Genomic DNA, 13543 nt, shown 5'->3' with positions numbered 1-13543 from the left:
GTATCCTCAGAAGTCCCAATGGGATCTAAGCTTTTTTGAAAATTTTGCCTAGTGTGTCCTGCTTGCTATGTAGCACCATAGTTGCTATGAATAAGGTTAATATTATTAAATGTTTATGCTAAAGTCCAAATTAGCATTGGCTTCGTCGCTTTCATTAAAATAATCCATCAGTTCTGCCAAGCTTTGGGTAATATAGTAGAAGCAAAAGCAGTGTTATAATTTAATTTTGTGGACATTTATTTTTGTTTCTAAAAACTGGAGCATTCTTAGCCAGTATCCAAACACCAAAAATATAGTTAGTTTCAGAAGATAACTATTTTTTCAAAGTCTTGTAATGGACAGATCCAGAGCCTGCATTATCAGAGGGTCAGTCCTATTATTGCTTGCAGGCTCAAAGCTCAGCAAACCACTGAAACTAAAACTTATTGTAAGCTTTGGATCAATGAGAGTTCTTTCTTTGTGCAAATTCAAACCTATTTTTGCAACAATCTGTAGAGGAGACATTCATCAAGTGCCAAAGCTTTGTCTCATTAAAGTCAATGGCAACATTCTCATGGCAAAGTGTGACTTCACAGGATTTGGGCTGAAAAGAGGACAAATCTTAGACTGATATAGTGCATTATTAAAATAATAGTATTTAATGTTATTTCACTTCTGTATCTTACTGCTTCAAGTACTAATCTATTCTTAACAGGTTTCCAATATTTTTCCCAAAATCTATTTTCAATTTCATATTCATGCACAAAATGCTAAGAACAATATTGAAAAAAATAATTAAACTCTTTTTCATTTTGATTACAAACTTGGCAGTTTTGAATGAGTTTCCATGAGAATTGTGTTTTTACCACACTAAGGGTGCATTTAGACTGCAGGCTTTTTTCAGGAAAATGTCTGTTTTTTCAAAAAAAACTTCACTTACATCCATACAGCTATTGCATTCTTTCGAAAGAAAACCGAAAGAATGCAGGGGGCATTTTGACCTTGGTAAACCTCATTTACCAAGAGGGAGTTTTTTTGAAAAAAGAGGCAGGAAAAAGCACAGGTGCCCTGGTAGACACGCCAGCCACACTAATTACAAGACTATAGTTCTTGTCTCCTGCCAGCTCTTAAAGCTGCAGGCACCCTGGAGTAGCCTTTTGGCAGGAAGCCAGCCTTGCAGCAGCACCTTGACCGCACAGCTGAGTGCTAAAGGCCTGCTGACCCATGGCATAGCCACAAGCCCTCCCTCCACACAGGGAGTAGCACCTGGGCTCTGAGGACCCACCCAGGGGCACCAAATGCTGGGTGCCCTCCTGATCTGGGGCAGAGATCCTGTCCCTCCTGGAGCTCAGGAGGGAGGAGAAAACAATGCAGGATCTCCGTTCCCAGAGGCCAAATGCCGACAAGAGCCCCTTGTGCCTTTCAAAGCGGAAGCGCCCACGTGGAGCCCAGAGTCAGAAGGACTTCCTGCTGGCCCTTGGCTCCACAAGGCATTCCAACTTTGAAATGCATTTCATTTCAAAGGCGGAACGTGGAAGTGCCTATCAATTTGTTAAGTATTCAATGAAAATGCCATTGATTACTTGACTAGTAAATTAATCGCTAGTTAAATATCCCTATGAATAGGCAGGTGGTAGGTAGATGCTCCATCTGCATTTTAAAATTCAGATTATTTTTATTGCAATGTTTGTCCTTTGACTGAAGTTTTTAATCCTTTTGCAATTCTCCTAGAACCAGCTGGCAGTGTTCATCAAATGGTTTCACATGGGCAAAAATGTACATATGTTTGTCTGCTAACACACACTAGCCTGGATACTGCTGCAAATGGGATTGCATACTTTCACCTGGCAGATAATCCCTTTTTGAAATGCAGCTGTGTTGTGCAGATATACAACATTATTTTCACGCGTGTGACATTGTTTTCCTCACAATAGACTGACTTAATTAAAAGAATTACATGGAGAAAGGTTGTATTTATCAAATTTTGGGCCAGAACTTTCAAAGTAGGATGCTCCCAGATCCCATTGATTTAGAATTGGACACCTATTCAGCACCTTTGAAAAGGTTAGCCTTAATATATAGGCAACCATTCTTGGGGTTCTTTGTAAAATTTAACATTATTGATCTGAGTCCCTATGCATCCCAGGAAGGCAGAAACACACAAACTGAATAGAAATGAGGCTAGAGGGCATATGCTTAAGTGCTGCCCTGAATGGGAGTAGATTTAAGCATGTGGTATGCCTTACATAAGCTCTTTGGAGGTAGTTGTGTCTTTTGTATCTTTTTGACTGTACAGCAATTGGCACAGTGACTAATAATAAAAATCAATAGTATGTGAGATTTATTATTATTAGTCCTCTTCATTCCTGATGGAGCATAAGGCGCCAACGTATCTTCTCCAGCCTTCACAGTCCTGAGAAAGCCGGCTGACTTCTTCCCAGGTCATGCCCTTCCTTTTCATGTCCTCCTCCACAGTCTTCTTCTAGGTGCCCAACGGCCTCCCTCTTCTACGCTTTCCAGGTGGAGTCCATCTGAGTGCCATATGAGGGAGTCTTGTTTCGCTCATCGGAAGGACATGCCCCAGCCATCTCCAGTGTCTCTGCTTGATCTCATCCACAACATTGTTGATGCCAGTGTGTTGGCTTTTCTCCTTGTTAGTAACATGGTGTTCCCAGCGGACTGAGGATATGACGAAGGCACCATCCTTCAAAGCCTCTGAGTCTGCTCTCAATCTTCTTGTTAGTCCTCCAAGTCTCTACGGCATACAGCAGGACTGAGCGCACATTCGACCTATAGATCTTCAGTTTAGTCCTGGTCTGCAACACTGACGACTTCTAAATGTTGTTAAGCTTTTGGAAGGCTTGTGCTGCCAGATCAATTCTAGCGGAGATCTCTTTGTTGATGTTGCTGTCTGCCGAGATGTAACTGCAGAGATACCTGAAGTCATTTATTTCCTCTAACTCTTCACCCATGATGGTGGTTTCATTGGTGTTAGTTGTCCTCAGTTTCATCACTTTGGACTTGTCAGGGTAAATTCTGAGCCCAACGCTTCTGGCTGTCGTTCAACAATGTCGGTCTTTTCTTGGATGCCCTGCTGATCATGCACGAGAAGCACCAGGTCATCTGCAAAGTCTCAGTCCTCAAGCTGAGCAGTCGGTCCCCATAGCACTCCCCTTGATCTGCCCTCAGTGGCTCTGCGCATCACCCAGTCGATGACCACAAGGAAGATAACAGATGAGATTACCCAGCCTTGTCTGACCCGTCTTCACGTGAAACCAGTCACTCTGCTGTCCATCATGTCGCACACAGCATTGATTCCCAGCGTACAGGTCCTTCAGGATGTTAATGATCTTCTCGGGGAACCCATATGCTTGTAGAATCCTCCAGAGTGAGGGGTGGTGGATGTTATCAAACACCTTCTCAAAATCGATGAAGTTAATGTAGAGCGAAGAGTTACACTCTATTAACTGCTCTACTATGGTGCGTAGGACGAAGAGCTGGTCCGTGCATGACCTTCCACTTCTGAAGCCAGCCTGTTCTTCTCTGAGGATTTTCTCAATGCCCTTTCGCATTCTCTGTAGCAGGACTCTACAGAAAATCTTTTCTAGCACAGACAGCAGATTAATGCCTCTCCAATTCCCGCAGATGGACAGATCGCCTTTTTTGGGTAACTTCACAATGATGCCCTTCTTCCAGGCCTCTGGTACCCTTTCTTCTTCTCAGACCATGTTGAGGAGACCCTTCAGAGCTTTTGCACTTGCCTTGAGGTCTGCCATAAGCATTTCAGCAGTGATCTGGTCTTCCTCGAGCGCTCTGTTGCCCTTCGTCTGTTTGATAGTGTATGCTATCTCCAGCTCACTGATGTCCCCACATTCCATGTCTACTTGGCGGTTCATACTTCTAATGTCAGCCTCTTCCTCTGGGTCTGGTCTGTTGAGAGTCTCCCTGAAGTGTTCCATCCACCTGCTGAGCTGTTCTTTTGCTATCACCAGCATTTTCCCGTTCTTGTCTCTTACTACAGTAGACTTGTTGGTAAAGTCTCCTATAAGAGTCTTGGTGATCTTGTACACTGTCCTAGTATCACCTCTGTCTACTGCTAACTGGGCCTCCATGGCAATATTGTCCACATATGCTCTCTTATCTCTTCGTACACTTCTCTTCATGGCAACGTTTAGGTCCCTGTAGACCTGTACAGCTGTTATTTTATCTTCGTCACTGCCTGCAAGTGCTCTTTTTAACCGCTTTTCTGTTCTCAATGAGCTGCCATGTAGCATCTGAAATCCACTCCCTTCTCTGTTTCTTCTTGTACCCCAGTACAATCTTGCTGGTTTCCAGGTATACCTTCTAGATCTCCTCACAGTGATATTAATATCATCTGCTATCAGGTCTTCGAGCAGGCTGAATCTGTTGGACAGCTCTAGAGTGAACTGAATCTTCACTGTTGGATGTTTTAGTCTACTGGAGTCAAAGAGCTGGCCACCAGTCTTTCTGTCTGTCCTTTTCAGCCATTTCAGCTTGAGCTGCAGCTTGCAAAGAAGAAGATGATAATCGCTGTTGGCATCTGCTCCTCTAGGCGCTCGGACATCTCTCATGGATCTTCTCCACTTCTGGTTGATAGCAATGTGATCAATTTGATTACAAGTCCTTCTATCTGGAGTATGTGAGATAGGACTCTAAAAATTCAAATAAAAGTAGTTTATGGCTTGAAAAAAGAAAATAAATAAATGTTTCCAAAAGCAGCATTAACTTCTGCTGCACACTCTGATCTCCATCAGCAAGGTCACTGGGGATGTGTCTATATTGCACCCACAGCTCAAAATAAGCTACGCAATTTGGGCTATTCAAACTACATAGCTTATTTCAAGTGAATTTCAAAATAGCTTATTTTGAAATTTGGCACTGTCTACACAGTGCCAAATTTTGAAATAGAACGCTATTCCAAAACATCCCTTAATCCTCATGGAACAACATTTACAGGGACGTTGGAATAGCGAGCCTGTTATTTCGAAAGCCATTTCAAAATAACAGGGTTGTTTAAAAGACAGAGAATATCTATTCTGGGATACTGAAAGTATCCCAAAATAGTGCCGCTGTCTAGACACACAGAGAATGATTTATGGCAGCAAAGTTGAGCCAAAGATTTCACTCATGTTAAGAATAGGTCTGGGAGCAGCGTGCTACCAGCATATTCGCCTATGACTGTCTGGAGACCTATGAGACACCCATTGAATTTTCTGATGATCCTCTTTTTGCAGGATTTTAGGTGAGGTACCTGTTTTTCCTCTCCCTCTTCCACTTGAGCCAATTGGGAAGTGCTTCACTTAAGTCACTGAATAGAAAATTATATAAAGCCAGGATGACAACAGGCCAGTTCTTCAAAAGATGCACCCCAGGAGTTCTTGGAAGATTAAATGTTGTGGGGTTTGTGATGGATATCTGTAGTGTTTGTAGCTAGGGAAGTTGAATGTAAGATTGAATTTTCATATTCATACAAAACTGATACTTAAATAACCATCAGATTGTGATCTCTCTCCCTTAAATGGTCAGTTTTCAATTTATAATGAAATTGAACCTCATTTATCTCAGTTTAATTTTTAAAGATGACAAAACATCAATAGTATTTAGTCTTTTAATTTCTAAAAGAATGTAGAAATACCACCAAACCCTATGTTGCTTTCATGAATCTGGCCTAACAGATTGTATTGTTAATTCCAGTCTGGTTTTTAGAGAAAGAAATGATTGTCAGATTCATTATTATGTTATTAAATGGGTTTTTGCTAAATTAGTCAGGGATTGGGAAACATTCTTAGGATGAATGGTAAGTGGCTTAATCACTTATTTGCACTTTGTATCACCAGAGGGCTCAGGTAAACCATGCAATTGGATTTGCAGTTGCCAAGCAGCTAAAAAGTCTGAAGAGGAAAGAGATGAAAAGGGTTCCCAAAGTATTGAACTAATATGTGGAAATAGTCACTGTTTGGACAAAGAAAGAGTTAAGACTAGTTGAGCAGAGACTGATATTGAGCCTTATTTTAATCTTTATTACTCTATTTTAAATCAGTCACGTAAGTGGCACTGGTGTAAAACTTATGCAGGATTGATCAGGATTAGGGCTATAACCTTAGGAATGAGGTCAAATTTTTAAAACTAAATTAAAATATAAAATTTACAGTAAAGTTAGAAGCTAGAATAAATTATTTTTAATAAGTAAAACATGCACAACTGGAGTTCATGTTTGCCAAATATGACATTAGGGCTGGTCATTTTTACAGGTCACAGAAAAGTGAAATCGTTGGTGCTTCACTTAGTCAACTCTAACAATGATTTAATACATCACTCTTCAGTCAGGGTATGTCTACACTACCCCACTAGTTTGAACTAGCGGGGTAATGTAGGTATGCATTCACTTGCAAATGAAGCCCGGGATTTGAATTTCCCGGGCTTCATTTGCATAAGCCGGGCGCCGCCATTTTTAAATCCCGGCTGGTTCGAACCCCGTGCCGCGCGGCTACCCGCGGCTCGAACTAGGTAGTTCGGACTAGGCTTCCTAGTTCGAACTACCGTTACTCCTCGTGGAATGAGGGCTTCATTTGCAAGTGCGGTATGCCTACATTACCCCGCTAGTTCGAACTAGCGGGGTAGTGTAGACATACCCTCAGAGCATAAGAACAGCCATACTGGGTCAAACCAAAGGTCCCTCTAGACCATGGGTTTAGACCAAACTGTTTTTTGCTCAACAAGTTTTGCTGCTGGGGAAGGCATGAGGGTTTCTCAAAAATCAAAAAGGGTACGTGATGCCGAAAAGTTTAGGAACTGCTCTAGACCAGTATCCCATCTTCTGGCAGTGGCCAGTGCAATATTTCAGAGGGAATGAACCAGGGGTGAAGGTAACTTAAATTTCTTACAGATACTATCCTATCAATCTGCCCGTCCCTTTGAGGGGTATAAGGTTGGAGGTAGGGGAGTGCATGGCCATACAATAGTACCTGTAAGATATTTAAGTGTGGGGTAGACTGTGTGTGGGGGAGAGGGGAAGACTCATGTTAGAGGGTTCAGATGTGTGTGAGGTACAGAAGTTAGGGCTGAGGAAACTCTTCAGAGCAGGGAAAACTGCATGTGTTTTAGACTGAACAGTTGGGGGTGCCTGTTGCTGCTGCAGAGTAGTGCAAATATAAGAAAATAAGAACGGCTGTATTAGGTCAGACCAAAGGTTCATCTAGCCCAGTATAGTATCTTCCAACAGTGGCCAACGCCACGTTCCCCAGAGAGAATGAACAGAACAGACAAACATCAAGTGAATCTTCTCCTCTGACAGACAGAGGCCAGGGACTCCATTACTACCCATCCTGGCTAATAGCCATTGATGGCTGTATCCTCCATGAATTTATCTAGCTCTTTTTTATATATCCTCAGTTGACTTGTCCATACTGGTTTCTCTCTTTTATTGTGTCAGCTGAATATTTCTAAAACAATTCTGTTGGAAAATTAAAACTGATTTTCCAGTACAATTTGTTTGAAGCTATGTACTAGACCACTAAAAGTTGCATCTGAAAGGCTGTGTCTAGACTGCATCCCTTTTCCGTAAAAGGGATGCAAATTAGACATATCGCAATTGCAAATAAAGCGGGGATTTAAATCCCCCCCACTTCATTAGCATGGAAATGGCTGCTGCTTTTTTCCGGCTCGGAGCTTTGCCGGAAAAAAGCGCCAGTCTAGACGTGGATCTTTCGGAAAAGGCTTTATTTTCTGAAAGATCTGCATCTAGACTGGCGCTTTCTTCCGGCAAAGCGCCGAGCCGGAAAAAAGCGGCAGCCATTTTTATGCTAATGAAGTGGGGGGGGATTTAAATCCCCGCTTCATTTGCAATTGCGATATGTCTAATTTGCATCCCTTTTACGGAAAAGGGATGCAGTCTAGACACAGCCAAAGAGTGACGACACCTAGCAAGCATGTGTCAACAGTGTGCATGTCTTCATTTTTCAGGTAGGAAAATGGGAGAACAAGACCCTAAGCCTGAGGTATTCTGTGTGGCCAAGATTTAGTTCTTTCGCAGACAGTGACCCTGATGACAACCACTTGAGTATTGTTACCCTGGAGGAGGCTCCATTTGTCATAGTTGAGGATATGGATCCTTTGACAGAAACTTGTGTAAAAAATACGGTGCCATGTCGTAAATTTGTCAAAATTAAGTAAGTATAAATTTTCTTGCACAATGTTTTCAAATACATCTGATCTTTAGCTTTGTTTTCTTCCCATCAATTCTTTCCTTTATTTTGCATTTTTTTAAATATATTTCAATTTTCTCTTCTATTTTTCTCTTCTCCATTCCTTCTGCATTTCTTTCTTTTGCCCCATGATTCATGTCTTTGTACACAGTTTTCCTTTCTGTAATTTGGACGATTATACAATTGAGAGTGAATAATATTATTTACATCATAGTAAATCAATATCTGGATAAGACGTTCACAGTAAATTCTCAGTCATGAAGACTTAGGCTATGTCTAGACTGCAAGTCTCTTTTGAAAGAGGCTTTTTCGAAAGATACTTTCAAAAAAGCTTTTAAAAAAACAGTGTTTAGACTACAACCAGTACTCTCGAAAAAGCAAGCCACTTTTTCGAAAGAGCATGCAGGCAGTCTGGATGTTCTTTCAAAAAAAGCACAGTTTGCATTATATAGCGCCTTTTTTCAAAAGAGCACTTTTGAAAAAAGGCATTCTTCCTTGTAAAACAAGTTTTTTCTACAGTCGAAAAAACTGGCACGTTCCTCTGATTTACTTTTGAAAGAATGCGGCTGCAGTCTAGACACAGGGGAAGTTTTTTCTAAAAAAGGCCACGTAGTCATTTGAGTCATATAGACATAGATTCCACTCCTGGGAAAAGGTTAACATGGGCTCTTAAAACTGATTTAAGAATGTTCAGTCATGTTGAAATTCTCCTGGTTTGATGAATCCTCTGACAGTGGCAGATGTATAATATTATACAAACTACATCTTTTTAGTAAGGGAAAACTCTGTGTTATGCTTATCAGACTAAGGTTCCCAGGCTCTATTGCTGCCTCTGTTTGTGATTTTCTCTGGAATATTGGACTTGTCATCAAGGCTAATCCAGTGCCATACTGGTCAATAGGAGGAAATATCTCATTGTTTTCAGTAGTGTTGAATCAGGCCCTTAACCCAGCTGTGACTATCTACATAACAAAATGGCTGTGTCTACAATTCCGAAGTCTACATTAGCATCCCTTTTCCGGAAAGGGGTGTCAATGTAGACACAGCCAATGAGTAATAGTAAAGGCATTTACCAACCTCACTGGAATGCTCTAACCCCACTGACAGAGACCAGAAGCTTCAGGATCTCTACCAAGCATTTATAAATCTCAACTACCCACCCAGAGAAACAAAAAAGCAAATGGAATGTTATGAAGTTCAACCAATATTTGCATATTTAAAGGGATGGTCCCATATTCAAACCCTTCTGCAGGTGTCCCTTTTTTAAAAAAAATGGGTAAATTGCGCAGTTCACCTTGGTGGTATGTAGTATCTTCTGTTTTTCATAACTGAATTGGTTGGTTCTTTCTGTCATCTTATCAGCAACTCAACTAATGAAGGAACTAACATCAAGAAATGTTGCAAGGGATTCTGCATTGACATCCTGAAGAAGTTATCTAGAACTGTGAAGTTCACATATGACCTATATCTGGTGACCAATGGGAAGCATGGCAAAAAGGTCAATAATGTATGGAATGGAATGATTGGTGAAGTAAGTTCTGTTAGGTAAAAACTCTTAAGTAAAAACTTGTCAAACAAGTGCTTGAATTAATTTGGGGAAATAAGGCATACCACGTAAGGGTAACATTGTTGATTTCTTCTCTTCATGTCCCTTCTCTTTCTGGATCAGGTGGTCTATCAGAGAGCAGTTATGGCTGTCGGTTCTCTTACAATTAATGAAGAGCGTTCAGAAGTGGTTGACTTCTCAGTACCATTTGTTGAGACTGGAATAAGTGTCATGGTGTCAAGGAGCAATGGTACAGTTTCTCCATCTGCATTTCTAGGTATGTTATTTTCTCTTTCCAGATCAATTTAACTGAATTTCCAAAGACTTTGACAGTTTTTGATATACAGGCAGTCCCCGGGTTACATGGATCTGACTTACATCGGATCCCTACTTACAAATGGGGTGAGGCAACCCCGCACTAGCTGCTTCCCCCCAGCAGACCAGAGAGATGCGGAGCGGCTTTTCTCAGCAGACACCTCAGCTTGAGAATAAAGGACTGAGGGAAGTGAGGTGTGGGAGAATAAAACTGAGCTCTGGAGAAATGTTTGGCTAGAGTTTCCCCTACAATATGTACCAGTTCCGACAAATTCAACTTAAGAACAAACCTATAGTCCCTATCTTGTATGTAACCCGGGGACTGCCTGTACCTAAGTTTTCTGTGACACACTTCTGTCACTTTTTGACTTGTTAGAAAATTTGGACAGCAGACTTATCTATTAATGTATGTGAGGTGCACTACATACCAAGGAGGGAATTTTAGCTATTTTGGGTGCATTAGTTAAGAACCAGTCAATTAACTTCACTATAAATACATTTCTCAAAAATAGTTTCCTGTAGAGAATTACCTCTTAAAATTATGTTCTGGCTGCATAATATTTATCACCCTATATGCCATAATTAGTTCCCCATCTCTTATATTTTGTAAACTCAGTATTAATAAGAGAAAAACCTTCTGGAGTGAATGAAAAAAGAATTAATGTACAGTGAGATTAAATTCTAGTTGACAACACAAGGATGTGACTTTAAATACTAAAAAATAATTTGCATTAACTGAGTAACATACAGAACCTAGTTAACTTCTGAGTCAATTTTCCATTCTGCGTTCTGAATTTTGCAGAGAGATGAAGAATGGAGACATTGAAGGAAAAGCAAATCATAGTATAGGAAAGTGATAAGACTCGGGGATTAAATTCTTCTATTTTCTTTCTTTTCCCTCAATCTTGCTATATATTTCTTTCATTTTATAGCTTTTCGTTTTATTTTTCCCTCTCCTCCCCCTATTTACCTTCTTACCTCAGTGTCTCTGCTTCTCATAATTGGGCTAAATTGTAGCTGAAGTAAATAGAATCATCTCCATCTACAACTGATAAAGAGAGTGATTAAAAATGCTATGAGGTATTCCCCAGTCTTTCCAGGGCAGAAAATGCACCTTCTGAAATATTTTACATCCTTATCTCTCATGGATTCTCCTCTCTGTAGAATTTGCATGTTACAGTGCTGCTTTCAGGGACAGGACTGGGGGAAAATAATGTCAATATTATCGGCATTGGAAATATTTAAGGAAAACTGTACAGAACTGAAATTCCCCAGGCAATGTAAAGTAAAAGTTTAACATGTACAGACCACATCCATCAGTGCAATAATGATATAAATAATTTGGTGTCTTGCAATAGCATTAAATTTGCAATAGTTCTCATGTTTTCCAGTGAAGCTACAACTAGTTATCACGAAGTACCAGATAATATTGTGTGGGGGTGCAGGGTTTAGTTCACTCCTATACTCTACCTAAACTCTTGTGCAATTTTGCAATAGAGAGAATTTCACCCTCTGTAAATAACTAGAATTAATCTACTGGTTCACTGAAAGACCATCGTGACAGGGTGTGGTCACAGAAGACCCTTTAGGGGTGTTTCCCAGCATGCTGACCAGGCCACTGCTACTCACCTTCTTGCTCTCTAGGACTTCTCACTGCTCTGTCCTGCTGGGCCAGCTATGTGGTCTCCCACAGCCAAGCAACAGAGCTGAGATCACTGCTCCCCTGAGAAGCAGTACAGACACTAAAACTCTTCAGGTCCAAGGAAAATGCAGTTTTGGGCCCAGGTTCTCAGGATATCACTCCCCAAATGGGATCAGAACCCCAAGTGAATTATTAGGTAAGCACCTTTAAACAATGAAAGGGGGAATGCATGCACTGATTGCTCTCCCAGGCAACAATTATTTACACTGGGCTTGATAATAAATAAAAGTGATTTTACTAAGTAGGATAAGCTGCAGGATCTAAGTGGTAATAAGTGAGAACAGGCAGAGCAAAGTAGATTACAAATTTAAAATAACAGCAAACATTTTAGCTAATTCTAACACTAAAACCTCAGTACAAGCTTATTACACATTCACCTTAAAACTGTTCCTTTTCCAGCTAAGCCATCAAACCAGGGTCTCCCACTCATTGGGGTCTTTGCTTCAGTCCCTTGAATGTGCCATGCCAGCCAGCAACAAAAACCTACTAGTTTGCTATTGTTTTAAAGATTCCCACTTCTGCCTGGTCAGTCCCTACCATTTAGGGAGAGCATGTGACTTCCTAAGGACAAAAGGCTATTTACATATGATTGCTCAGATATTGAGGCATCCCAGCATTGAAAACACCTTGATGGCTTTCCTTTGCACATTTAAAACCATAAAGCATTCCGTACTCCTTAAGTCTAATTTTTTTTTTTTTTTTTTTTTTTTTTTTTTACACACAAGAATGATGCATATATCAAAGTAAGATAAACAGATCCAGTGAATTATGACATGAAGATTGATAGATTACAGGAGGCAATTTGTCCCAAGCATCTTTGAGTTATGTATATTTGTGTCCATAAGTCCATTTCATAAAGCATGGGAGAGTCTGTCAACCATTACTTCATTGATCATGGAAAGTACTCTAAGTGTAACCATCTGACTGCAGCATTGTCAGTTCACACAGCAGCAAATCCTGCTGCAACAAAAATAGTGAAGAATGCCTGGGACTGAAGCGTGTATTGTTTGTGTGCTGTCTCTATTATGTGGGTGCATGGTCAGGATTACCAATGCATTTTTTATTTAAATCCCGGCTTCATTGACTATGTCAGGTAGTCTAATTTACATGCCTCTGGCAACAGAGGCATGTAGTCTAGACATACCCTATGTTTCAGATCTTTTAAGGTCTTGATCGAACGCTTGTTGAAACAAATGTAAAGATGCTTTTTATAGTACAACCTTTACTAAAGATTAATTTTAAAAAAATCTTAAGATGAGTCTAATATGTTTGTTATTCTTCTACTGCTGTGTCCACATAGAGTTGAGGATAATATTTGCAATGAGAATTTTTCTATGATAACTACATATTCATTTCTAGATCAGTATAAGTTGAATCTCACTAATCCAGAACTCTCTGGTCCAGAAACATCCATCATCTGGAATAATATTAGTTATTTGGATGTCTACTTTTCATAGGTGTAGCCAAGTTTCCCATGGTCCTATAAAGTTGTTCATAGTCACCAGTCCTAGCTCTCAATGTTCTGAGCTATTATTTAGCTCTAATTTACCTCTAAATATCCTCTAACAGCTCAGTAAGCAGTGGAAGTGTTGGTAATACTAGTAGACAATATTGACCTCCTGTGGTCCAGAAATTTGTCTGGTTCGGAACCGGTCAGGTCCTGAGGGTTCTCAAATAAAGAGATTTAATTGTACTGCATTATCATTCTATTTATGATCAGTTCTCTCTACCTTTATTTCCTTCAGACTTATCCTGTACTTGTGCACATTGAACTAA

The 13543-nt window shown here is 40.4% G+C and overlaps 1 protein-coding gene across 1 annotated transcript in view; it reads left to right on the top strand.

Moving 5' to 3' along the window:
- Nucleotides 1-13543, top strand: part of GRIN2A (glutamate ionotropic receptor NMDA type subunit 2A) — a 523774-nt gene that overhangs the window by 362217 nt on the left and 148014 nt on the right. The window contains exons 7-9 of the mRNA XM_075899286.1: nucleotides 7963-8168; nucleotides 9567-9735; nucleotides 9874-10027. Of these exons, the coding sequence (XP_075755401.1) occupies nucleotides 7963-8168; nucleotides 9567-9735; nucleotides 9874-10027 (529 nt within the window). The remainder of the gene's footprint in view (nucleotides 1-7962; nucleotides 8169-9566; nucleotides 9736-9873; nucleotides 10028-13543) is intronic.

The sequence above is a fragment of the Pelodiscus sinensis genome, chromosome 16, assembly GCF_049634645.1.
Source record: "Pelodiscus sinensis isolate JC-2024 chromosome 16, ASM4963464v1, whole genome shotgun sequence".
Classification (NCBI taxonomy): domain Eukaryota; kingdom Metazoa; phylum Chordata; order Testudines; family Trionychidae; genus Pelodiscus; species Pelodiscus sinensis.
Note: the sequence above shows the minus strand (reverse complement) of the source record. Positions and strands in the feature narration are given on the sequence as shown.